The 26,375-nt window shown below is 36.6% G+C and overlaps 6 protein-coding genes across 6 annotated transcripts in view; 2 read left to right on the top strand and 4 right to left on the bottom strand.

Annotated features, from left to right (window-relative positions):
• On the bottom strand, positions 1,571-4,264 carry LOC104740900 (serine hydroxymethyltransferase 6). The gene is made up of 4 exons (XM_010461623.2): positions 2,891-4,264; positions 2,343-2,748; positions 2,078-2,179; positions 1,571-1,970 (listed from the first exon to the last, which is right to left on the bottom strand). The coding sequence occupies exons 1-4, from the start codon at positions 3,971-3,973 to the stop codon at positions 1,747-1,749; spliced, it is 1,815 nt and encodes a 604-aa protein (XP_010459925.1). The 5' UTR covers positions 3,974-4,264; the 3' UTR covers positions 1,571-1,746.
• Positions 5,182-7,663, top strand: LOC104740899 (probable beta-1,3-galactosyltransferase 5). Its single transcript, XM_010461622.2, has 11 exons — positions 5,182-5,351; positions 5,509-5,608; positions 5,715-5,773; positions 5,877-6,082; positions 6,180-6,243; positions 6,343-6,415; positions 6,503-6,623; positions 6,700-6,787; positions 6,879-7,004; positions 7,109-7,218; positions 7,318-7,663. Exons 1-11 carry the CDS (start codon positions 5,254-5,256, stop codon positions 7,464-7,466), a joined length of 1,194 nt encoding a protein of 397 aa, XP_010459924.1. The 5' UTR covers positions 5,182-5,253; the 3' UTR covers positions 7,467-7,663.
• LOC104743455 (putative F-box protein At1g21990) lies at positions 7,817-9,431 on the top strand. Its single transcript, XM_019235485.1, is given in 7 exon segments — positions 7,817-8,036; positions 8,039-8,617; positions 8,666-8,799; positions 8,924-9,064; positions 9,156-9,302; positions 9,304-9,354; positions 9,357-9,431. Coding segments are annotated over 7 exon segments (1,347 nt in total).
• LOC104743454 lies at positions 13,791-14,992 on the bottom strand. Its single transcript, XM_010464536.1, has 3 exons — positions 14,683-14,992; positions 14,370-14,584; positions 13,791-14,285 (listed from the first exon to the last, which is right to left on the bottom strand). The coding sequence occupies exons 1-3, from the start codon at positions 14,990-14,992 to the stop codon at positions 13,791-13,793; spliced, it is 1,020 nt and encodes a 339-aa protein (XP_010462838.1).
• LOC104743453 lies at positions 19,208-19,702 on the bottom strand. The gene has a single exon (XM_010464535.1). The coding sequence runs from the start codon at positions 19,700-19,702 to the stop codon at positions 19,208-19,210; it is 495 nt and encodes a 164-aa protein (XP_010462837.1).
• Positions 23,985-26,375, bottom strand: part of LOC104740898 (phosphatidylinositol 4-phosphate 5-kinase 1) — a 4,465-nt gene continuing 2,074 nt past the window's right edge. The window contains exons 2-8 of the mRNA XM_010461621.2: positions 26,093-26,257; positions 25,769-25,934; positions 25,445-25,555; positions 25,165-25,358; positions 24,928-25,058; positions 24,751-24,844; positions 23,985-24,461 (exon numbers count right to left, since the gene is read on the bottom strand). Of these exons, the coding sequence (XP_010459923.1) occupies positions 24,161-24,461; positions 24,751-24,844; positions 24,928-25,058; positions 25,165-25,358; positions 25,445-25,555; positions 25,769-25,934; positions 26,093-26,257 (1,162 nt within the window). The 3' untranslated portion in view covers positions 23,985-24,160. The remainder of the gene's footprint in view (positions 24,462-24,750; positions 24,845-24,927; positions 25,059-25,164; positions 25,359-25,444; positions 25,556-25,768; positions 25,935-26,092; positions 26,258-26,375) is intronic.

Raw genomic sequence — 26,375 nt, 5'->3', positions numbered from 1 at the left:
TTTCTCCTTTTTCTAAACCCAAAAAGAACATCTTTGACAAAATATTCTTTTTTTTTAACCCTCAAAAAATCACTTGGTATATGTGTAATCAAAGTACCAAAAGTGCCAATTCCCATTACTGTTAGCTCTCTTGATTCTTGATTTCCAATAGAGAAAGAAAAAGTTAAAAGGCACTAGAGAACAATCATGTCTCAGTCTATAAACATTGTAGTAACATTTATTTTATCAAAATCTTCTAAATGAGTACAAATCAATTCATTTAAAGCCACTGATGGCCGGAAATAATTGTTCAACCCTGGATCTTACTCTCCCTTAATAACAATCATTCCAAAAAATCAAACTTCACCAAGTGTTTACAAAACACTAGACTTCCCATGGATGTTAAGAAATTCATCTAAGCTACTACTAACAACCTTTAAGAACATAATCAAGATATTTTAGTAACAATTAAGTTGTGTGACTAAAAACCCTTTTCCTATCTCTTTAATTTTGTCTCTTTAGCCAATCTATATATACTATAGATTGGGAGAGATGTCATTATCAAAACCAAAAAAATGGCAGAATCTAAATGCTTTTAGACTCTCACCAGAAGTCCATGCTTTGCCTCCTCAGTAGGACACCAAACTTTCTTAGCTGATTTTTACCAAATAAACACAATGATATAATAACAAAAATATATTCATAACAAATAAACAAATTATGTACATTCCTTTTGTCACAGTGGTTTTGTTTTTTTCACTTCTTCAGAATATTAATGATTCTAATTCTCGAAGGAAAATAGCAATGATTGAGGTCAGAAGCAAGTTTTCCTCTGGTTACAGAAATTATTTGTGTTCCCCAACATATAAACAAACATCCTGAAAGTATATTATTATTCCCACTTTTCTATATAACAAAAATCCAACTGCATTACAGCTAATTTTCCAGAATTTGTTTTTGATTTTTCTTCCCGTGTTCTATTATTACCACTTGAAAATAAAAGAACTTATAAAGGGGGATACACTAATACCCAACACACCCCTAATGTCTGTCTATGTACACAAGCAATAAAGAATTAACCGACCATAGTAGCAACAACACACAAAAGTTTGTTTTCTCCCCCCAAATATTGATCTAAGTTTAGCATAAATTGAGGTAATGTTGATATTGTAAAATAGAGAAATGGGTGTATGGATTTAGATTACCATGGCAAAAAAAAAAAATGAGAGAGACTGAGGTGGTCTCGTTCTTCAGGATGACTCACATGTCAAACGCAGGCATTGCAAACTGAGTAGCAAAAGCTTCGACTTGGTTCCGGAGATCTGCAATGTCTTTACAGTGATAGATGCTTTTCAGTGGGTCCTTTTGCAACTTCCCGTGCTCCCTTTGTCCAGCACTTGCTATCTGAGCAGCTCTATATAGAAACTCAGCCATTGTCTCAAAATCTGATTCTAAACAACCTCTTGAGGTCATAGCCGGACTGCCTGATACATGATCCCATTTTCAAGAATCAGACAACAATAAAAAAGAATTCAAAACAGACTACAGAGTACAGATTGTTGAGGTTTCACTGAGAATTTTNTTAACCGACCATAGTAGCAACAACACACAAAAGTTTGTTTTCTCCCCCCAAATATTGATCTAAGTTTAGCATAAATTGAGGTAATGTTGATATTGTAAAATAGAGAAATGGGTGTATGGATTTAGATTACCATGGCAACAAAAAAAAATGAGAGAGACTGAGGTGGTCTCGTTCTTCAGGATGACTCACATGTCAAACGCAGGCATTGCAAACTGAGTAGCAAAAGCTTCGACTTGGTTCCGGAGATCTGCAATGTCTTTACAGTGATAGATGCTTTTCAGTGGGTCCTTTTGCAACTTCCCGTGCTCCCTTTGTCCAGCACTTGCTATCTGAGCAGCTCTATATAGAAACTCAGCCATTGTCTCAAAATCTGATTCTAAACAACCTCTTGAGGTCATAGCCGGACTGCCTGATACATGATCCCATTTTCAAGAATCAGACAACAATAAAAAAGAATTCAAAACAGACTACAGAGTACAGATTGTTGAGGTTTCACTGAGAATTTTGTTTGCTTACCTATTCTCACTCCTCCAGGGGAAATAACGCCGTTTTCGCTGAAAATGGCGACTTTGTTGACAGTGATATGGCACATCTCGCATACTTTCTCATACACCTTGCCTGAAAAGCACAAGGCGGATGACTTGAGTTCTGTGGAGACAGAGCTAAACATATGCATTGTACAGACGTCAAAGAAATAAGACTTTGATTTTGGGAAACTAGACAAATATGTTTGATCTCAAATAAGTTTGATAATAAATTTTCAGACTGATGAATCCCTTACCTGTCAAGCCCAAAGGAGTCAGATCCCAGAGAAGCAAATGATTATCGGTGCCACCTGTTACCAACTTGCACTTTCTGCTTATCAAAGCAGATGCTAAAGCCTTGGCATTCTTTTTGACCTGTCGCATGTAAAGCTTGTACTCTGGTGAAGCGGCCTGCTTGAGGGCAATGGCTAGAGCAGCTATATGATTATTGTGAGGCCCCCCTTGCAGCGATGGAAAGACAGAAAAGTTGATTTTTTCTTCGTAGTCATATAGGATGTTGCTCTCACAGTGATTAGGATTCATGCTTTGCTTCTTGGGCTTCAAGCCTCTCCTATAAAATATGATACCACCCCTAGGTCCACGGAGAGACTTGTGTGTCGTTGAGGTAACAATATCGCAATAGTCAAACGGATTTGGACTTTCCTACAACATTAAGAGAGAGCAAAGAAAATAGTTTAATGTCACTGAGTAAACACAAAGATCAAGTGCTTAAGCCTCAAGTTTGGTGACTGATGCCAAAGAGAAACAATCCATAACACAATATGGAAACAGAGATAAACATTACCTTGGCAGCTACAAGACAACTAATTTGAGCCATATCAAACATCAAAACAGCTCCACACTTGTCTGCAATATGCCTAAACCTAGGGAACTCCCAGTCTCTCGGATACGAACTCCCACCACAGATAAGTATTTTCGGACGATAGTCAAGCGCCTTTTCCTCAAGCTTATCATAATCAATATACCCTGTACGAGGATCAACCTTATATGGAAAGCTCTCAAAGAATATAGACGCACCCGAGACTTTCTTCCCACCTGGCGTGTAATACCCGTGACTCATATGACCACCTGAGGGAGAATCCAATCCCATGATTCGTTCACCAGGCATCAAAAGACCAGCAAAAACAGCGAAATTGGCAGAAGTGCACGAATAAGGCTGCACGTTAACTCCCCATTTCTCATGATTTAGTCCAAAAGCAGTAAGAGCACGCTCTTGGCAAAGAATCTCAATCTGATCAATATACTGATTCCCTGTATAGTATCTAGCTCCAGGCATACCTTCTGAGTACTTATTAGTCAAATGAGATCCCAAAGCTTCCATCACTGCCCTACACACGAAATTCTCAGAAGCTATAAGCTCAATACCTCTAAACTGTCTCTGTTTCTCCTTTTCCATAAACTCGTAAATCTCAGGATCAGCTTCTTCAATCGACTGATTACCCCAAGCTCTAACACCAGCTCGTCTACTCTCAACCCCTGAATCAATCGCAAATCTCTTACAAGAACTTGATGATGAGACTGAATTGGAATTACCAACTCTAGATCGTTTTAACTTCATGGGATGACCCAAGAGAATAAATTGCTCATCTTCCCTTTGATCATCATCATCATCATCATCATCATCATCTTCTACATCGTTATCACCAACAACAACGTCATCGTCTTCCTGAACGACTCCGGTGAAATCGAATCTCTGCTCTAGGAGCTGAAGCGGAACAGGAGGTATTGGATTAGAAGATGGACGGAAACTAGAATCAATCTGAAGCGTGATTGAGTCATCAGCAATTGGGATTCTTGGAGGTAGCGGCAAAGCGTGGGAGCTACCGAATCCTAACGAGAGATCTGATGATTGAGCAGTACGATCCATAACCAAAATCTAGAAGAACCCACAAAAAAGATTTCGAAAACGAGAAGGATGTGAGAATCGCTAAAAGCTTCGTCCTTTTTTAGCTGTAAAAGCAATAGAGACAACAGTTTCTGCAACGATGGAGACAACGAAAGCTTCTTCTTCCTTTATGTTTATCTTCAGATGAAGTTGAGGTTTCCATCCAAATTCGAACAAACCCTAAAAAATTAAAAACCCAGAAAAAAGTCTGAATTTTGCTTTTTCTTCTCTCTCTCTCTCTCTCGTCGGATGAATACGGAAGCTATGGTTTGATGAGAATTGGCCAATTGGGAATAAACGCAAAATGGAATTTGGAAGGGTTACCGGCTGAATAGGTAAAGACGGCAACATGACTGATTCTAGACGCCGCATACTTTTCAACCGGGAGTAGCCGGTGACTATTTCGGTTTGGGGGAATTTGAATTGATTGGTTTAGAGTTACATTCATACACATAATACCACAAACGCTATGTTGCATTTGCAAACCAAAAAAAAAAAACGTTTACGAGAGACCAACCACATAAAAAAGCGTTTTGCAATGTTTTTATAAAAAAAAAAAAAAATGTAATTAAATGCTTGTCAATGAATTAAAAATTAGTTGAATCACACGCATCTCCTTTCTTTAGTGAATACAATTTGCATGTTGAAGAATTCATGATATCGTAACACAACAAAACCCAAAATGAAATACATGTAACTATCATCTACACTATTTTTTCGAAGTGAAACTTTTGAATATATTTAATTTGATTGGTTGATTGAATTAAATACGAATATATGTTAATATAAAGAGTTATAAATTCCGTATGATAATTTTCCTTAACTGCAGTTTTGAATGCTTTTATTTCCTATAATTAGAACCACAAAAAAAAAAAATCTTTAACTTCCAAAAGTATCACAAAACTTGTGTGGTTCATATGAAAAACTGTTTTGAGAGTTAAAAAAAAAGTAATTAAAATTCAATAAAACCATATAAGGTTATTTAATTTGTTTATGTTTGTTTAGTCAAGAAGTTCATTTTTTCTTTGAACATAAGGGGTATATATATAAATGGAAGTAAATCACCTGACATACTTAGATGACTTTGAATACTAAACAGTCAAACTTTGCATTTAATATATATAACGAGAGTGTTACTAATTTTCTTCTCTGCATGTTATAGTAACTTGCCTTGCCGTTATTGAAAATTTTCTTCTCGCTTCTCTCATCTCTCTCTCTCTCTCTCTCTCTCTCTCTCTCTCTCTCTCTCTTGTGCTCTCACCATGAAGCACACCAACAAAGTCTCCAAGAAACTAACCTTGACATGGGTTCCTCTTCTCTGCATTTCTTGCTTTTTCCTCGGAGCAATCTTCACTTCCAGGTTCTGTTTTTGTTTTGTTTGGTTTGGTTTTGCTAGCTTGTTTAATGCTTTTGAGTTTTTTTTTTCCTTCTCCTTTATCAATCTTTCTACGGTTATATAGTAAATTCAAATCATGTCTTCTTGCTTTTTCATTATGTTTTGTTGTTGCATTTTTCAGATTGCGATCAGGTTCGTCCGAATCAGGTAGCCAGCTCATTTTACAGCACCGGCGTGATCAGGAACTTAAGATCGTTTCCGAAGACTATGCTCATGAGAAAGTATTATTCTTTTAAAAAAGAATCTCATTTAATTGTTTACAAACGTTATTTGGGTGTTATAACAAACTCTTATTTTTTGAATCTTTGGATTTTACCACAAATACAGAAAAAATCACAAGAAAAAGATGTCATGGAAGAAGTTTTAAAAACTCATAAAGCCATCGAGTGAGTGAATCTTTTTTTACTAACGATTTTTTATTTTTGTAAATCTTAGATCACTTGCATGTTGATTAATAGGATTTTGATGATTATACACTTGTGACCACAGATCATTAGATAAGTCAGTTTCTATGCTTCAGAAGCAGCTCTCTGCTACACAGAGCTCTCAAAAGGTTGTTGTTGATGTCTCAGCCACCACCAATTCTTCAACAGAAGGAAACCAAAAGAAGAAAGTTTTCATGGTGATTGGTATCAACACTGCGTTTAGCAGTAGAAAACGTCGCGATTCGCTTCGAGAGACTTGGATGCCTCAGGGTATTTTCTGATGTCCCTCCTTCAAATCTCTCAGGTTATTACTTTCATGCATCATTGCTTCCAATCTTATTTAGCTTTTGGATATAATCTATCACAGGGGAAAATCTAGAGAAATTGGAACAAGAGAAGGGAATTGTCATCAAATTCATGATTGGACGCAGGTGAATTAATTTATGGAATATAGTGAAATGAATGCAATGTATAGGCTAATGTTTTTTAAAAAAGATGAGACTAATACTCTTACTTGAATGTGTTGGCAGTTCAACGCCAAATAGTAGATTGGATAAGGAAATTGATTCAGAAGATGCTCAATACAAAGATTTCTTTAGGCTGGTGAGGCCAATTTATTCACCAAACTTGATTCTTCTAGTATTTGATTTACGGTTTTCTTGATTTTGTTTTAATTTTTAATCATTGCAGGATCATGTGGAAGGATATTACAATCTGTCTGCAAAAACCAAAAGCTTCTTTTCTAGTGCAGTTGCAAAGTGGGATGCTGAGTTTTATGTCAAGATTGATGATGATGTTCATGTCAATCTTGGTACCAAAAATCTGTTTCTTGAATACTTTTAAGATTTTTTCTCCTTGGATTTTTTCTCAGCCCTTTGCCTTTTCAGGTACGCTTGCTTCCACATTAGCTCTTCACCGTTCTAAGCCAAGGGTCTATATTGGTTGTATGAAATCTGGACCTGTCCTTACTAAAAAGTAATCTTCCCAATGTGTGATATTGTGTCATTTTTTTAGGATACTCTTATTCTATTTGTTCCGATTTTAAACCATCTTTTTTTTTCTTAAGGACGGCCAAGTACCGTGAACCCGAGTTTTGGAAATTTGGAGAAGAAGGTAACAAATATTTCCGACATGCTACAGGACAGATCTATGCCATCTCAAAGGATCTTGCCAAATACATATCTGTTAACCAGTATGTAACTAACTACGTGTTATATTATACTTGATAGATTGCAATATATATGTTTTACCAAGGGAAATGAAAATTAGTTAAGCATTTGATGTATGACTTTGTAGGCCAATTTTGCACAAGTATGCAAATGAAGATGTGACACTCGGGTCATGGTTCATCGGTCTTGAGGTTGAGCAAATCGATGATCGTAATTTCTGTTGTGGTACTCCTCCAGGTAAATGCTCTTTTTTGCATCTTCATATGCCCTCAGAAATTAGTAAGGGAATGTTTTAGTTTTTTTCTCATGCTTTATTACTCTCTCTCTTTCCAAAAGACTGTGAAATGAGGGCAGAGGCTGGAGAAGTGTGTGTGGCGTCATTCGACTGGAAGTGTAGTGGGGTATGCAGATCAGTCGATAGAATGTGGATGGTTCATGTAATGTGCGGCGAAGGTAATAAAGCTGTGTGGGATGCGAAATTGTAACTCTCTTGCATAGGAGAAAAAAAGGATAAGAGAAGAGATGAATATTTTGTTTTGTAAAGAACCAAAAAGTTCGCTTAGTGGGAGAAGAAGCTGCCAAAGAACTTCATTTAACTTTCTTTTGTGAAACAGACCTTTTTAGTTCAGTATTTTCCTTTTTTTTTGTGTTTGTGGAAAAAATAATTTATGAAAAGAGAGAATGGGACTTTTCTTTATCAAGGCATGAGAAAATATGCTTATTATTATTATAAACCCTAACTCAGGTCTTATCAAATTGAGACGATCAACTCGAGCCACTTGATCGATAATCGAGGTCTGTTATTTTGTTTGAGTTGAAACCTAAATCTATAACTATGCGTGCCAAAAGCGTAGCTAAGGATTTAATTAGCAATCTCCCAGATGAGATTCTTGGCAAAATCCTGTCGTTTCTTCCGACACACGTTACTGCTTCCACATCGGTTCTGTCCAAGAGGTGGAGGAATCTGCTTTGTCTTGTAGACAGTCTTTATTTGAGTGAGGCGGGTGGTTGTCCTTTAGGCTTCCCTGAGTTCGTGGAAAAAACACTTGCTCTCTTAATAATCCTGGTTCAATGATAAAGAGATTCCATCTGAATTGTGAACACATGCATGAAGAATCTCAGTTAGAAGGTTGGATTCGCACTGTTATGGAGCGCGGCTTCGTTGAAGTTCACTTGGCGACCGTAGGTATGTATAGTATAGAGACTGAGTTCTTCACTAGCAACACACTGGTTGAGCTCACAATATGCGGTGGGTTTTATCCCCACGGTCGTCTTCCTCCTGGGGGCGTGTTTTTCCCAGCGCTCAAAAGACTCTCTCTCGTCTCAGCTCCGTTTGCAGATTATATCGTGTACGAGCATTTAATCGCTGGCTGTCCTGTGCTTGAGGAGTTATTCCTACATTATCCTGATGACGGTGGTCCCCCGACTTGGTGTGGGAACGTCGTTAGCCCTTCCATCAAGCGACTCACCATCCTTTACGATTTCCCCGATTACCCTGAAGCTTACGGTCGTGTTTGGTTTAACACACCCAGTCTTGTGTACCTTGACTATTCTGGTCATGTCTCGGGTTGCTATGAGGCTAATTTGGGTTCCCTTGTAGAAGCTAGACTCGATCTTCAACCATGGGAGCAACTTAGTAGTGATACAGAGGATGAGGACGGTACAGAGGATGAGGACGGTACAGAGGATGAGGACAGTACAGATGAGGACGATATAAGTTCTTATTATCCTGTGAATGATGATTTGGGTGATGTTACGGGTCTGGTTGCAATGATAAACAATGTTAGGACCCTTCACTTGTCTTCAGATTCTCTTGAGGTCAGTTTTGTTTGCTATTTGTTCTTTCGTTTGATTTTGTTTCAATTTTGAAGCGTATGCGCTTAGCTAGCTAACGAAAGTCTCAATTTCTATGTATCTTTGTTTTGTGTTGTGATAAAATCAGGTTTTGCACTCTCTGTGTCAATCAATGCCGCTGTTTCACAACCTCCTTACTTTATCTTTTGAGAGTGACAAAGAAAGAGGCTGGCAGGTGGTGCCACTTCTTCTCAACTGCTCGCCAAACCTAGAAACTTTAGTCATCAAGGTAAAGAAAAAAATAACAAATTAAATCTCATGTGATGAACAACTCACTCTTGTTTTATTTTTGCTACGTATGAATTTACTTTCGCTTTTAGGGACTTGTGCACAAAGTTACAAGTAGATGCGGGGACGTTTGCCCTTGCATCCCTAAGAAGAAGAGCAAGAAGGTGGATGAGGGAGCATGCTGTTTAACCACATGTCAAGTGAAGGTGTTAAACATTTCAGGGTATCGCGGAACTTGTAGTGAGGGTTAAAGTGGATCATGGAGAGGACAACGGTACTAGTGATATATATATACGTACTTGAGAATTACCAATGCTCTTAGGAAGCTTTCCACAGTTTCATCAAACTGTAGGATCCATATCCTCTGATGTGTCTTTTCGCCCTTTATTTATTTGCCAAAACCTTGTTCTTTGATTGTTGCAAAACATTATTGTTTTAACTCTAAAGCTGTTTAATTTATTCATAGCTATGTCTTGTAACCAACTTCACCCAATCATTTATGTGGTGGCGTTTTGGTATCTATCTTGAATAGTTTCTATTAACCTTAGCTTATAAATCGAGACATGGTGTTACACATTAATATATATTTTGGTATTTGCATTGGAACTGTATACAAATGTCACATAAATATATTTTAGTTGATGAAAGTAAAAAATCAAAACTATGCATGGGGAGATTCTTGAATACGAATTGCTTCTTCTTTTTTTTGGGTTAAATGGTGAATACTTTTTATAATGGCTGGGTGTATCTTGTTATCTAGTCTTCTTATTACTTCGGAACCGGTTTGTAGAAAACCGATGCTAATAAATATATCCAGTGGTTACAAATTTTAATTTTCTCATGAGGCTTATTAGCATTGATTCCTTCTTTTTCAATATTACGGTTAGAAAGTTCTATAACATCCGATTCATAAAGTTTTAAAATTTTCTTGATGAACCTTTGGGATTTCAAATGAAAATCTTTGAAAACCTTTTATACTTTTCCTGCAGGTGAGTGTGGCAAACGATACAAAGCCTTTAAAGAATTCTAGCTCTCATGGGTTGTGCCAAAAATCTTAGCACATAAATACATCACACAATAATGTTCAGGGCAGCTTCGTTTACTCATCATGGGCCGCATTATGCTGTTGACATAATCATAGCTGTTGAACTTAACACCAATTTTAGCAAATACCTCATCTGTCATCAAATCAGCCTTCGGTATGACATCATCTTGAACAACACAGTGAATGGGAGGCATATACTCAAGGGATGATAACACTTGCAAGTGATCCGCATGCCCTTTAGGAATGTACTTGACATGATCAGAGTTGAAAGGTGCTACAACATCAGCACCAGCACGCGCATTCCAAAGATCTTTGTGAACTGGTGTACCATCATCTGAAATATTCGCCGACATTTGCAAGGCTCTTCAAATGTTTCCGTTCAAAGAAAGACAAGAGATTACTTGTGTTAGAGAGATTTGTCAAACCTGCTTTAATTATACAGAGTATATCCTAAAACAACATAGTTTTGGTTGGTTTGAAATCCTAGACTTCAAACGAAAGAAAAATGGAAGAGAGATGGAAAGAGAGAGATTGATTTTGACCTGTGAAGGTGCGAAGGAGCTCCTGAGCGATCAATGCTGGATTCTGAGATCAATGTGGTTCCACGAAGGAGCACTCCTGAAACTATCAATCTTGCTCATTTTTGACTTTTGAACTTTGAAATTACTATAATTAAGACATTCGGCTCTGACATAATTATTAAGTAAGACCACATATCCAAAAAGATGAAGTTAGATAGAACATATAAAGTAAAAAAGTTGCGGAAACAATTTACTTTAGCACGTGATAACACAATCAGTACTAAGTGATAAGAAGATGCACATATAAATTAGAAGAAGAGAAGTACAATCAATGTGATCCTACAATTTTACGCTAATCTCTATAATTTTAAAAGACAAGTACAAAATTAGAACATGTCCAAAATTATGAATCTAATTACTTCAATTGCCACTCAATTATTGTTTTTAGAAAAAAGAATTTTAAAATTAATAATGGTAATTTGGTATTGATTCAATTTAATTGGATCATCCAATTAGAGTATCCAAAAATCCGCATGAATTTAATATGGATCTTACAAAAATAACTGAAAATCATTAATAAGTAATAATGTAATTAAAAATGAAATTTAACTATGAATTACTTTAATAAAATAAATAATTTTTTGATTAGAGAATAAATAAAAAAGAAAGTTTTACAAAGTTTTAAAAAAAATTTCTTTGTTATAGAAACATTTTCATAATTCTAAATAAAATACATAAATAATGATAAATTATCTACACCATCAAATGAATATTAGTTTGTTATATGACAAATTTAATTTTATAAACCATTACAAAATCTTTAGTGGATTATAATTTTAAATATATATACATATATATTCTGAAAAAATATATACATATATATTATGAAAACAATTAAATTTAATACATGAATTTTAAGTCTATTTTTGGTATGAGAAATTCAACAAATAATAGATGTCTATTGGTTAGAATTAATCAAATAAAAAATATAGATATACAAAAAGAACTTATAATGAAAAATGAAAAATATTAATGATCTGTTTATTATTATATTAAAATCTTCAAATATCAATTCTAATATTTTTCCTACTATGTAAAACAAAAAACTTGATGGGAATCCATAACAAATAAAAGCTATGCAGTTTCTGATATCGTCAAATGTCAATCAATTAAATTACTTAAAATAATGGAAAAATTCTAAATGACATCAAATATATTTAAAATAATATATTCAATCATCTTTTATATTTTAAAAATATATTTAAAATTTAAAAAGCTATCATACCGCAGGTTAATTATTATCCACATTTATGCTAACGGGAGCTGGTCATGTTGTAATTAGAAGAAACAAAACAGATTTTAGAAGACGAATTTCCATAAATTATAAGGTTTTTCAGTAAATCTTGCCGATTTCACATACTTTAAAAAATAAATAGTGTATAATTACATATTTTATCTCATATATAGTATTAAAATCTTAAAATACTTTTAAATATACAAAAACTAATTCTCATTTGATGTTTGACTTTGCAGGCCAGTTTTGCATAAGTATGCAAAATGAAGATGTGACACTCGAGTCATGGTTCATCGGTCTTGAGGTTGAGCAAATCGATGATCTTAATTTCTGTAGTGGTACTCCTCCAGGTAACTGCTCTTCTTCTCTTTTTTTTTTCTGAGTATATATGCCTTCAGAAATTTGTAAAATGAAGATGGTGAGGAACGTTTTGTTTTGCAAAAGAATTTTAAAGGTATACAAATTCGCTTCTTGGAGAAGAAGCTGAGGAAGACGACCTTTTAGTTCAACATTTTATTTTTATTTGTGGAACAACAAAAATATAAAAAGAAATAATGCGTCTTTCTATAGATGCAGACGTTACAAAATTGCTTCTTCCTATAAACTTTTTGCTCAATATGAAATTTCTATTTCTTAATGATGTGATGACTATGTGAAAATCCAGTTTAGAAATCAGAATCAATAAACCAGAATTCAAATTCAGTTGAAATTAAACAGAAACTAAAATGTGAAAATAATATAAAAAAATATCTCAAACGAGTTTGAATGTCGTCGACCAAATCCAGCACATGTTTAGCAAAAAGGCTATAACACATTCTTGAACATTTGAAAGCAAGAGTTTAATAAAAATTTGAAAGCTCCATGATCTTGGCGAACAGACATATGACTTTTACAAATTATTTAATATTATATTAACGTTAGCATATAATATAGCACTACACCTTACACAACACACGAGATATTCAAGTTATGCTTCACTCGCTATCGAAAGAAGATAACTCCAGTCCAGTGATTATGCGTGGACAGTGCCTTGGTCTCTATCGAATTTTTCCAACAGAGTCCTCACATACTCTCCTCTCTCTATCTGATTTCGTGATTTAACTTGCAGCAAACATCAGCAACCATCTCAAACTCAGCAACTTGTACAACAATCACAACACTTACAACAAACACAATCTTTTCTTTTTTTAATAAAATGTTACCTTAGATTCAAAAAGAAAATAGCATTTTTACATCTTGTGCAACGTTTATGTTAGAAACAAAACTAGAGTGAGATTGCTAAGAAAACCTTTTTTTTTTTTTTTTTGAATAAAATGTAAAATTTATTCGAAAAAAAGTAGTGTTTACATCAAGTGCAGCATGAAGTTAATATAGGTTTTTGAGAGGAAACTAGAAATTATGTTTACAAAGTGTATTTCGAAAGCCATCTAGTGGTGCCCTCAGCGTGAACTCAACCACTTTGCAATACAGCAAGTGAGACCTCCTCCAAACCGAAGCGAGAGCAGCCTATTGCGGACTTGTCTGTCAAGATATTTGATAAGCTGATCCGAAGATACTGGTGTCTCTCCATGACGACGTCTATTTCGCTTTTGCCAGAGCGAGTAGATCGATGCCTAGAAAGCATAGCGGAACAAAAACAGAGTTGCAGACCCCAAGGAAGTGTCCACAAGTAGATTCATGTTACTATCCCAATTTGTCGAGAATTTAGTCATAACTAACTTAGAGATGAGACCGGTCCAAACTGCTGAGGAGTAAGGACATGCGAAGAAAAGATGAATGTGGTTTTCTTGCAACGCACGACAGAAGGAACAAGAAGCGTCGACCCGTGAATTCCAGCACAACATACGGTCCCCCGTTGTCAAACGGTTCAGCATGGCGATCCAGACAATAAAGGAGTATTTGGGTGTGGCTTAGGAAAACCAGACACCAGCAGCCCATGGTTTCCTCTGTCCTGAGATCCGGGTATGTTCCCAAGTTTCTTTGGTGCTAAATTTGGCCTTAAAACGATCCTGTTACCCCGCCAAAGGACCTTGTCCTCTGTTTCCAGTAGTCCTCTGTTTCGAACTGATGTGAGAACCGTCTCTAATTGATTTAGGTATTCGACTTGATGGTGTCGTTGTCTATGAGTGAGTGCCTCTGCTACAGTTGCGTGGAGACCAATCCCAATATCAATAGTACCACGCGATCCTGCAAGTTTGAATAAGCAGCCGAGTGGCGACCAATTATCATGCCAAAACGAGATGTGTTTTCCATTATTTACCTCATACCGAACAAACTCTACGGCTAAAGCTCGATATTTGAGTAGCTTTCTCCACATCCAAGAACCGGAGGTACTATTTTCTTGAAGAGACCAGAAGGACCCCTGTTTGAGTAGATAAGTTCGAAGCCAGGCCACCCATAAGGAATTCGATGATAACATTCGTCATATGAGTTTCAAACAACTCACCTTGTTTGCTTCTTTCAGAGAACGCAGACCCAAACCACCGTCTTCCTTCGGCGTACAGACATCAGACCACGAAACTTTAGCTTTTTTGCATTGAGACAAGGACCTGACCACAAGAACGCAGATCACATACTGTCTATCTCCTTTGTACAAGCTGTTGGCAAGCGGAAAGCTGACATCCAAAAGTTTGTGAGACTGTGGATGACTGAACTGATGAGCTGAAAACGCCCCGCAAAAGATAAATATCTCCCTGTCCAACTGCTGAATTTTTCTCTAATGCGTTCCAGTAACGGTGTATAGTCAGAGGTTGACATACGCTTGGTTAGAAGCGGTAAGCCAAGATAACGGACAGGAAGGGTTCCTGATGCAAATGGGAATGAGTGTAGGATCGCATCTTTTTCACTGACTGTGACTCCAGCCATATACAGCGTAGACTTTTCAAGGCTAATATTCAGGCCGTAAAAGCCTGTAAAGTCATGAAAAACCTGAAGAATACCCTCAATAGACGTCTTAGTCCCATCAGTGAATACCAATAAGTCATCTGCGAAGCACAAATGTGTGAGACTGATATTCTTACATCGCGGGTGATAACCAACTCGCCTATCCTTAGCTGCTTTATCAAGCATTGCAGACAAAACTTGCATGCACATCACAAATAGATAGGGTGACAAGGAACAACCTTGTCTCAACCTCTTGCACTGCGGAAAAGTCCTGCCAACTCACAGTTTACATGAACAGAGAAGGAAGCCGTGGTAATACAAATCTCAATCCACTTAATAAACTGCAACGGGAAGTTCAGAGTGTGGAAAATACTAATCAAAAATGGCCATTGTACTGAATCGAATGCCTTAGAGATATCAATCTTTATGGTAATTGGCAACTATCTCTGAGGCAAGGAGGACATTCTCCATTAAAAGCCTGTCCTTGACAAAGGCGGATTGGTTAGGAGAGATAAATGCAGGCAGCAGTCGTTTAAGCCGGTTGGCGAGGAGCTTGGAGATCACCTTGTATGTCACATTGCAGCAAGAAATTGGTATTTAATCCTTCATCTCTCTAACCTCTTTCTTCTTAGGAATAAGTGCTAGAATGGTAGTATTGACGCCCTTTGGTAAAAAACCAAACTTAAAGAAAGATTGGATCGAAGCAACAAAATCATTCTTAATGACAGACTATGTCACCTTTAGAAACTCCACGGTATAGCCATCTGGACCAGGACTTTTGTCCTTTGGCATAGAGAATAAGACATCTCTTATCTCAGCCTCCGTTACATCCTTCACCAGCATAGTTTGATCCGATTCTGGGAAACGATAGGGCAGCAAAGCCAACAGCTCATCCGCACCGAGAGCCTGGTAGTTTGACAGCCTATGGCCAAGAAATTCACGAAAAAACCTCTCTGCTTCCTGCTTTATTGTCTCTTGTGTATCTGCAAGTCTGCCATCCGGACACTGAATCTCTTTTATCGTATTTCTTGCTTCCCGGGCCTTTGCTGCACGGTGAAATGCCCTATTATTTCCATCGCCGACCTTGAGCCAGTGCAATTTGGATTTCTGTTTTAAAAAAAATTTCCTCCAACCCTGAAACAAACAGCCATCTACTATAAGCAACCGCCTCTCTTTGCATTGTCTAGTCTGTAGGATTTTGCAGGGTGTCAATCTGACAGGTACAAAGATGCTCAGATGCATCTTTAGCTCGCTTTTCCAAATTACCAAGGCGATCTCTACTTAGTAACTTGATATGTGGTTTCAGTGCTTTTAGTTTTTTTGAGAACCGGTACATTGCGGAAGTTGAGTGATATAACGGTTCAGAGCCATCCCAAAAATCTTTAACCATTGGCAGAAATTTTTCATCAATTACCAAAGCATTACATAACTTAAATGGTCGTCGCAGTTTAGGTTTGTCTACCCCAATTGCTATGCGGCATCGTAGGTGATCAGAGCATCATCCTGCCTCAAACACACCGTAGGACTGTTGATACTCAAGGAGCCAAATATCATTAACAAGAACCCTATCAAGTTTCTCACAAATGAGACCAAACTCACGCTTATTACACCAAGTGTACATCGGACCATGAGATTGCAGATCACTGAAGGAGCAATGCTGCACCACCTCTTGAAAGTCATGCATCCCCGGTGACACCATAGGCTGGATATCAGAGAGTGAATGCTCATCCGCCTTCAAAATTTCATTAAAATCGCCAAAAACCATCCATGGTTTATTACGGAACAATGGAGAGTCTTGATGAAATTTCAAATCCTCCCACAACACTTTTCTATCATCAACACCATTTGCTGCATATACAAACGAAACAAAAAACTCCTTCTCAGCACCTTCCAGCAGGACGGAGCAAGTGATCACCTGACTACTTGTGTAACAAGGCGTAAGACGGACACTGGAATTCCATACCACCCATATCCTCCCTCTTCGATTGAAAGTGTAATTTGTTAAATAGGACCAATCAGGAAAAACTGAAGCAAGAATAGCTGCAGCTTTTGTTTCCTTTACCCTTGTTTCCAAAATACAACCAAACTGAAAATTACCCTTCTTAACCCAATCTCGAACTATGGAATGTTTTGACATTTTGTTGAATCTGCGAACATTCCAAAAGAAAGTCGACATAAATTAATGTTGGGTACCCGACTTACTCGGGTCGCGTTGAGGCTGAGTAGAAGGGTTGCTAACATATTTATGAGATATCTTCAAAGCGCGTGGGATTGATTCTCTTAGGGTTACAGTAGGTTTAACTCCGCGTCCATTTGTCCCCACTGCAGGCACAACACACACCGGTGCAGTTGAAGGTAGAACAGGAGGAACAACGATAGAATCACCAACATGTGTTGAAACAGGTGGAGCTGCCTCCTTTGCCCGAACAACAACCTCCTCTGCCTCATCTTCATCCCCCTCACTCAAAACCGAGTAGGAGTTAGATAACAGAGGTACCTCACCAGTCTGCACCAACATATTCTGTTTGTTCGGACTAGACATAGGCTTATGACCGGTTTTCTGTGGAGTTATCCACTCCTGAGCTTCCTATGTCTCCATGGTTTTAGTAACATGAGCATCAACCGTCCCCAAAACTACTTTTGTAGATTAGTTTATAATCTCCTGAGCAGGAGCGTCTGCAGTCCCCACTATCTCTGTCTCTTACACCGCTAGAATTGTTGGAACAACCTCTGATTCAGTTGGCAAAGCAGTTTTCAGAAAGGCAGCCTGCAAATGTCCCCATTTGCGACACTGACTACATTGAGGAGGTAGCCAAGGATAAGAATATTTTACCACAGTATCTAACTCCCTCTCCTCTTCTCCAGCCAAGTGGTATTCAACGGGTAAGGTTTTAGTGAGATCGGCCTCAACCAGAATTTGTGCTTCGTCAAAACTTGAGCATGCCTCTGTTTTTGGATGTAAACGTATAGGTGTACCCACTGCACTTTGACAAAAACTGCAACCCCTTGTTAGTAAACATGGTGTGTGGTATATTCTTCAATACAACCCACAATGGAACAGACTTCAGCGCTGGTTGTGCCTCCTCAGCGAAAGGCGTCCATTTTGAGAGGATCATTGGAAGACCACCTATGTTCCACATTCCCCGGTTTAAAATTTTGTGCCTGGTACTCTCACTGCGCACACGAAATTTAACAGTGAAGTCGTTAACCACAATGACATCAATGAGTGAAGATTTATCTCCCAATCTCCAAATTTTATTGACTATCATGTGAATCTTCCCCACATGGGAAACCTTTGAATAAAGAAACTTTCCGATGACAAAATCTTGCCACAGTGGTTTCGCATCAACAAACACATCCTTGGGAACCACGACACGCTGCTTCCCCTCAATCTCTGTTACCACAAACGCCTGTTTCTTGAATGTGTGCTTCTGCGCCGCCTTCAGCCATGGCTTTTGACCCAAACCCAAACCCTTTGAAACTGTGGTTGCGGCTCCATCCTGGGAGGAACCTAACTCTTCTGATAAAACCTTAACCGAACTCCTTTGACTCCCCTCTACATCCAACGGCAGAGCCAGATCAAACAGCGGTGTACCGGACTCAGTAGGTTGAGGCGGCTGATCCGCCGTAACCATCAAACTTGATAGCCAAGGAAAAAACCCTGATCGCCTTTGTAATCGCCCTCCACGTCAGCGTTCCCAGAAGCAATATTTCTGAAGAAATTTACAGAATTCAAAAAAAAAAAAAAAAAAAACCAAAATTACATCTCGTACAACAAACACAATCACTTATGCAACTTTGAACTTTCTTTAATATAAAGTCATTTACCTAAATTCTCTGTTTTCGTAAGGTTAAAAGCCAAAGATTGAAAACCCTTAAACAATTGAACTAAATTCTTGAGCACGTTTCACCGCAAGTAGTAGCTCGTCTAACTCTCACATGGTAACTCGAAACTGCACAATGGACAAATATAATTGGTGGCAAACCACTCGAGGATACAACTAGTGTCCACATGGTAAGGTCACGACTCTTTCTCCCATTTTAAACTCAACAAAACAAATTATGGGAGCTGGACTTCGTCTTCTTGTATAATTTCCTTGACATAGACTCGAAAACGTACTTGCCATTCTAAATCGGATACCAGTGGTGCTCTATTAGAGTCTAAAACAAATTCCAACACTCAAAACCTTTATTAAGAGTTTATAAGATAATACAAAACACAAAACAATAAAGTAACAGAGCAAAATTCATCGTTTCCCTCGGTTAAACCCTAAATCCATCCAAACTCTTGGTTCCACCGAGCTTCAACCCTATTTATAAGAGAACATATAACACCAATAAAAAAGCAAAAAAAGCAAAAAGACAAAAAAAAACACAAATCTCAAGGTTGTGTTTCCTTTTCTAGAAGTGAAAGACGTTCCAGTTAGGCTCTTGGATGCGCATAACGCTCTCATCCACAGGGAGATGCTTATACTCTTCGTATTTCGTCGTCGTCGTATCTTCCATTAATGATTTATACTCTTCAACCATAGCAGGAGGTTTATCATTGAACTTAAAGGTAATATAAATTGACAGAGCACAATATGGAGAATACTTAACCGAGTAGAACATGACGTCAGTGACAAGTCTACTGAGTTCCGTCCTCGCGAAATCAACCTGAGAGATACTGAGACGTTCATCGTCCTCTAAGCAATTCAGTTGTTCCCATCTATACCCCGTGAAGCTATCCTGAAACTCTCTGGCAGGCAAGGAGAAAGCCAGTATTGGCCGGCAATCTCTTATAGGATATTCCGACATTAGGATGCTCACATAGACTTTGATTCTCCCAGCGTCTTCAGGTTTAGGATTGCGGTCGATTTGATGGTTGAGGGATACTGTTTCGCCATGAAAATCCATTACAAAGAATACGAGGTTTGCCTTTTAGGGTTTTTTCTCTTTGTTGGAACGTTGTCTTCTGTTTATACTTTAATATATATAGGTTTTGGACCCCCTGCAGGGCTTGGATCTAGGAGGGCTCAATCCGGATTTGTTCAGTTAGGTTTTGGTATATATTATACGGTTTTATAGGATTTTCTGTTCAAAAAATATATATCATCGATGATTTAATATTGTTCGAATAATATCCTTAATTTATTATTTTTTTTTTTTGTAGCAAATAAACGTAGATATATGGTCCAAAAACTCAGTGTTTTGTATATTGTTCAAACAATATCCTTAAAATTCCAGTTTATATTCTAACTAGTATGGAAAAACAAATATTTAATAAAAAAATTAGTGTTAAATCTGTTTTGAGAACATTGCGCTTAGTTAGAAATCAAGCTTATTTCCATATATACCAAATATTATAAAAACGGATCAAGCCTAATAGTACAATTTTACGCTAATATATAACGTATTGGGAGTCGATTCTATTTTTGAATGAGGAAACGATAGTGTTATTGGCAATCTTGAAAGAGTCTATGTTCATATCAAGAGAGTGAGGAACTAAAATTCAAAAGGATTGAAGAATGTGAGAACCATAAAGATATTCGGACAATATGAAAGTATAAAAATATAAAGAATACATATTTCCTTAATTGATGTTCTCTTCATGATTTTATTACTACAAATAATGATCCTTTACGCAACATCCAAATGTATTGCAAATTGCAAGACTTAGATAGAAAAAGCAATGTACGTATGCCCATTTACAATTTAAATAGTGTCATGATTCACGAGGTTTCTCAAAGAAGTGAAAGACAACATCATTAGTATTAGGATGATGCGTCTACAATTCTTGTTGTGCTAGTGACTATACTTTTGTTATAATTTTTCTAACAAATAATAATAAGTACTTCTTTGCAACTGTTTGTAACAAAACAAAGAAGTCTAAAAAATTAAAAACACAAGAATAATGAGAAAGGGATAGCTAAAGAGAAGTGTCCCCTTCATGGTGGGACATTATGTTGGGTGTGTAAAAGAAATAATGTAAGCTCATTTTTTAAAATACACGAATGGGCACATTTGGTGGCTTTTTCAACCTCAGACAAACATAGTCCCAAAGTTGAGACCACTCCCTAATTTCCCATTCTTCTTGTCTTCATTTGGGCCTCCATTGTCAATATCTCACACCCCATATGTCTGAATCCATGAAAACTACATCTTTAAAATCAATAAATTAAAACCATACTACCGTAAAATCTAAAATATTTTGGCACCACTCAGTTCTTAACTTCTTATATTGCAATGTTAATGAAAAGCATACGTGGAGAAACACAGACACAGCTCAACCATGTTTCGAACTATCACAATCGTTAAGATGACAAGCTTAATTATACCACAACTTCAGTTTACTACTATGTTGTAAGTATTGAAATTTACGACTAATATATATGTATATATATATATATATATCTTAAAGTACTATTGTTTCTAAAGAATTTAAAAGAAGAAAGTTTAGAATAACATAACTATTCACCGAGAAAGGTGGATGATATAATGAAATCATGGCCTAGGATTTGACTTCTAACCCGGATACATTTTCCAACAAAAAGCTTTCAAAAGGTTCATACTCATTTTTTCGTTTCAGATTTCAAAGGTACTCCATGTAAATTGACGTATTCGAACCAAAATCACAGATTGGCAAGATATTTATTTTCTATATATCTCAAGGATTAGTCTTGTTTAGTCCATGGTTAGTCTTCCGTTTCCAAACACAGATTAATCAATCACATATAAAATTATTTCGTGAAATACGTTTAAATCCAACTCAATGCATGCTATTCTATATATATATATATATATATATATGTTGACGATAAATTTTGTTAATAAAATAAACATTATAATTGCTATTAGTCTGTTAACTCTATTGTTGTTAACATTAACGTCAATATATCTTGATCCAGTTGGTGCCTCGCATGGGAATTCTGGTTGTGCTACGGCAAGAGGCGTGATCCGGGATAGTATGGGGATGTGGATTCAGGAGGCGTGATCCGGGATAGTATGGGGATGTGGATTCAGGGTTTTGCGCTGAACATAAGACATTGTACGGCTTTGTTGGCAGAACTCTAGGGTCTACTACGGCCTACACATCGCATGGGAGAAACGACTAATTCATGTGGAGTTAGAGATTGATTCAGAGTTGGTAGTGGGTTTTCTTACGACATGGATAGTGGATACTCATCCCTTGTCTGTATTAATAAGAGAGGTTTTGTCTCCCTTTGACTTACCAAATAAAAAAAACGTCAATATATCCAGTTTGTAGAAGATAGACACAGACATGACATAATAATAAACAAGACGTAGACATCGGCCGGTGAGACAAAAGATCTTACTGTTGTAACTTTGGTAAATGTCTTTGACCAACGCAGTAAAAATGGAATAAACAAATATTTTATACGCTTTCTTAAGAAAATTGGTAAATCTTTATGATATTAAAATAAAAGAAGAGAAGGAATATTAGGCATGCAACGATTTGACAGACACCTAGAAGCTACTCACTAACCTCTGTCCTTTTCATATACTCACATAGTATTATTATCTTTCTTTTTTTCGTTAATAATAAATCAGGCTCTTAACAGTACTTAAACCAAAAAATGAAAAATTGGTCCCAATAATTAACTACAGTTAAACTTTAACCAAGATTACAATACCTATGATTTGTCAGGGTGCTCTTAAACAAAGACTATTATTATTACCTTGGGATTTACGGACACTAGGATAGGATCTGAGAGAATGGAAGCTGATGACATGTTAACTAATTGGGATTAATTTTAAACCACCAATAGCTTGAAACTTTTTACTAGTATTTTATTTTGTAACTCTGACTTGTGTTACTTTCTTCTTCGCTATCCCTATTGGTAGGATGATATCTTCTTAATTTACTTATATTTCAAATTCCAAATAGGTATAATCTATTAATATCTCTAGCCTCTAGGCATTGTAGTTCTTAGATAATTTGTCAGCTTTTAACATCTAGTGGATCTGTGAATAGGATATCATGTGACTCATGTCTATATATATTGTTTGTTAATGCCTAATGGGATTAATTACTTACTTTTGCTGATGTACATTTTTTTGTTCTTTGGTGCAAATGCTGATGTACATTAACATGTTCTTAAAGACTTGTTTATTACTACCAATGAAAACCAATTATATGGACAGTAGAAAGTAATCCATTCGTTTCAAAATATAGGATGTTTTAATTAAAGCACGTAGATTAAGAAGTTTTTACTTTTAACAAGTTCAACCAATCAGAAACAATACTACATAATATAAAATACTAAACTAATCTAAAAGTTGCATAAAAAGTTGAAAACATCATATATTATGAAACAAAAAATTTCTCTAAAACATCTTATTTGAAACGAAGGGAATATTAAACTTAATGAAAATAAAATACAATAAAAGCAACTTTGGGAAATTAAGAGATAATTATAGATGATGGATGCAATATGGATTGTAGATTAAGTTGGAAAAACAAATCCAAGTGTAGTTAATTGAATTATATTGACAAACAAAACGTTTTGAGCCTTCTCAGACTTTATTTTGGTTAAATATCTTAGACATTAATTTGAAAAACAGTTACATACTTTGTGAAGCTAATCACATATGAAAACTAGACTAAAGAGATTTAAGAGAACATTTTCCAAAAGAGTTTGTAAAGAAGAATAAAGAATGCAAGGAAAAGACATGTGGTGTTCTGGTTTAGCTTTCTCTACTTTCCATGAAACCAACCCCATTTCAACTCTTCCTTCTTTGACCATTTTTTTTTCTTTTAGTTTACTAATTTAACTATTTCGTATTTACTGTTTACCATTTACATTGCTTTATGAGCATAGATAGAGTATGTAAGTGGTAAAGTTGCTTTGAAACAAAATTAACAAAGAAAAACAATGGACCCCTTTAACTTTGGATTGTTAAGAAGAAATCCTATGAGAATATGGGGGATTAAGAGAAGTAGTTAATTGTATTACTTTCTTTTATCCTTAAATCATTTTTTTTCTGTGACTTATACACTTTATCTTATTCCACATTTGGAATTTAACCAAACCCAACTTTTTTTCTTTTTTTCCTTGTAATTTCTTGTCTGCCTATGTACTAAAAAACCTTCACAATCTATATTCACATATATAAATCATATATATAAACGGCTCACCACAAAAATAAATAAAGCCCCCCTCCCCACCCCCACCCCAAAACTTAATTGATTTGATCATCTCAAAAATATACGTGAACAGAATCCCAAATCGCCTTTCTTCTATCTTTGAGATTACCTTTTTTTTACCCTTCTCGAATCAGCTTTTTATCACATTTCCGTTGAGCAAAAACAGCCGAGAATGTTAGTTAAAAATTCTTAGCCTTCTTATCTTTTTAGCCGTCTTCAATGAAGATCCTACTGATGAAGTCTCTGAACCTCTTGGAATAGAGTTTAGGATCAACCGCTGAGATGGAAGCAGGATCAGCTTGTAGTGACTTATATGCATGCTCGATCTTTTTGGTTATGTCGTAGTCTTGCAAGATGTCAATGACTCCAAAGTAGAGAACCACTTCGTACATCTCACCGTGAGATGGATAACTGGCTCCTCCTGATGAATACTGATCAAAATCGCTTCTCCGGACCATTCTTTCTGCTCTTGCTGGCATGTTTGCGCCTAATCTGATCGATGGTTTCCTGTAAATAACAGATTTGTAAATTTTGAGCAAAATTGATGAAATCATGAATTGACTGATTCTTTATTTAGTAAACAGGACCACATGCTTTGTTTTCACACTCCCCAAACAATATTTGCCAAGCAAATTTAATCATTCCTACATTCATCAATATTCAATACTAATCCGAAACTGAATCTCTCAACCACTCCATGTCTCTACAATAATCAATGGCTATGAATGCAAAAAAGCTTCTTCTGTGAAGTCAACTTCTTAACGTTAAAAATTACACCCGGATCAACGATTATTACCTGCCAGCTAAAATTCGGTCCATGTCTTGAAGCTCAGCCTCTACGAAGCGACAACCGCGCATGAATTTCTCATTCTGATATGAATCTATCCTACCTGCAAAAGATATTGACATAAATCTCATGATAGGTCGACCTCAATGGGGGGACACATATAGAGAATGATGATGTCTACGTTACCAGATCTCAAAACGAATGGAGAAAGCCCCATCTTTTCTCCTGTGTTGTCATCACGGAAGTGCACACCAACTAAAAGGCTATAATCCATTATTCTCTCGGCTTCTAAGAACTCACAGTCGCGTTTTATTTGCCTGATCATGAATACCGATAAGAATTAGACATATGAAGTTGCTGAATACTTTCTAAAGCCAAAAGGCAGGCATAAACAAAAAAAGAACTTAGAAGCATGGAGCTTACTTCATAAGCTCTTGATACCAGTTTCTCTGAAGACGGAAAGCAAAATTGAGATCAAGGTCCTTGAGTGTCGTGGTCTCATCAATTTCCCCTTCAGGCTTTGCAGTACTGCGTCCATGAGAAGACCCTTTGAGGTCAAACCGTCTCTGGATTCTATACTCAGAGCAGAACAAGTTGCCCATGACGATGAACCGAATCTGATAAAAAAAACAGTAAGCAAAACAATAAATTTTCTGGACACTAATAGACCCATGAAGCTTTAGATGAACAAACAAACACATACCTTTTGGCCACCAACAGGTTTGACACAATGAACACCATAGAATCTAGTCACAAGGGAGTTTTCGTATTGGCAGACATGTTTGTAGTAACTTGGAAGCATTCTTAGAAGAACCTGGACAGAAGAAGACAAACGCTTCAGGTCAAATTTGATAAGCTAATCACAGACTTAGTGGGTTAAGAAAGTAATGTGAAAGCAAAGAAACAAACAAACAAAAGAGTGTCCAATCCGCTAATTAAGTAAATTAACTAGTACAGACAAGCATTTTCAAAGAAGACAGAGAATAATAAGGTCAACAACAAGAAGAAGCAAACAACAACTACCAACCTTGACTTCTGATTTCTTCACCGTCTTGATCATAAATTTATCATCTTGAGTTAGGTAAAAGAAGCTTCCACTCTTTCCAGGTGAAGACAGTTCGCGGAGAGCATCGTTTCCACAAATAGCTAACATATACTCAGCTGGATCCACTTGGAAAAGCTCTCTGAGACGTCTACATACAAAAATTTCCCCGAAAAAGAAACACAAAGCATCACAAATACGTTCACAACCTTATCAACTAAGCCCAGATTTGGGTAAAGCCACATCATCAAAACCTAAACACATTCAGCAATTTGCTAAATTGAAACACTTTTTCAAAAAGGTGGTTACCTGAACACTAAAGGGCAATAATCCTTCCACCGGAAATCCACTGACTGATGAGGAGGTGTGGTCTTAGTCCCTTCCGGTGGAAACCTTGTCCAAAATTTCTCCTTTGGATCGAAATCAGTCTGTTTAAGATCACGAACAATGGAAGCATGTTTGCCGACAGAATACCTAATCCAATCACACACACACACACACAAAAAAAACCTTAATTTAGAAACAACAGAGAAAAGCCATCACACACACACACACACACAAAAAAAAAAAAAAAAAAAAAAAAAAAAAAAAA

The sequence above is a fragment of the Camelina sativa genome, chromosome 14 (assembly GCF_000633955.1).
Source record: "Camelina sativa cultivar DH55 chromosome 14, Cs, whole genome shotgun sequence".
In the NCBI taxonomy this organism is placed as follows: domain Eukaryota; kingdom Viridiplantae; phylum Streptophyta; class Magnoliopsida; order Brassicales; family Brassicaceae; genus Camelina; species Camelina sativa.
Note: the sequence above shows the minus strand (reverse complement) of the source record. Positions and strands in the feature narration are given on the sequence as shown.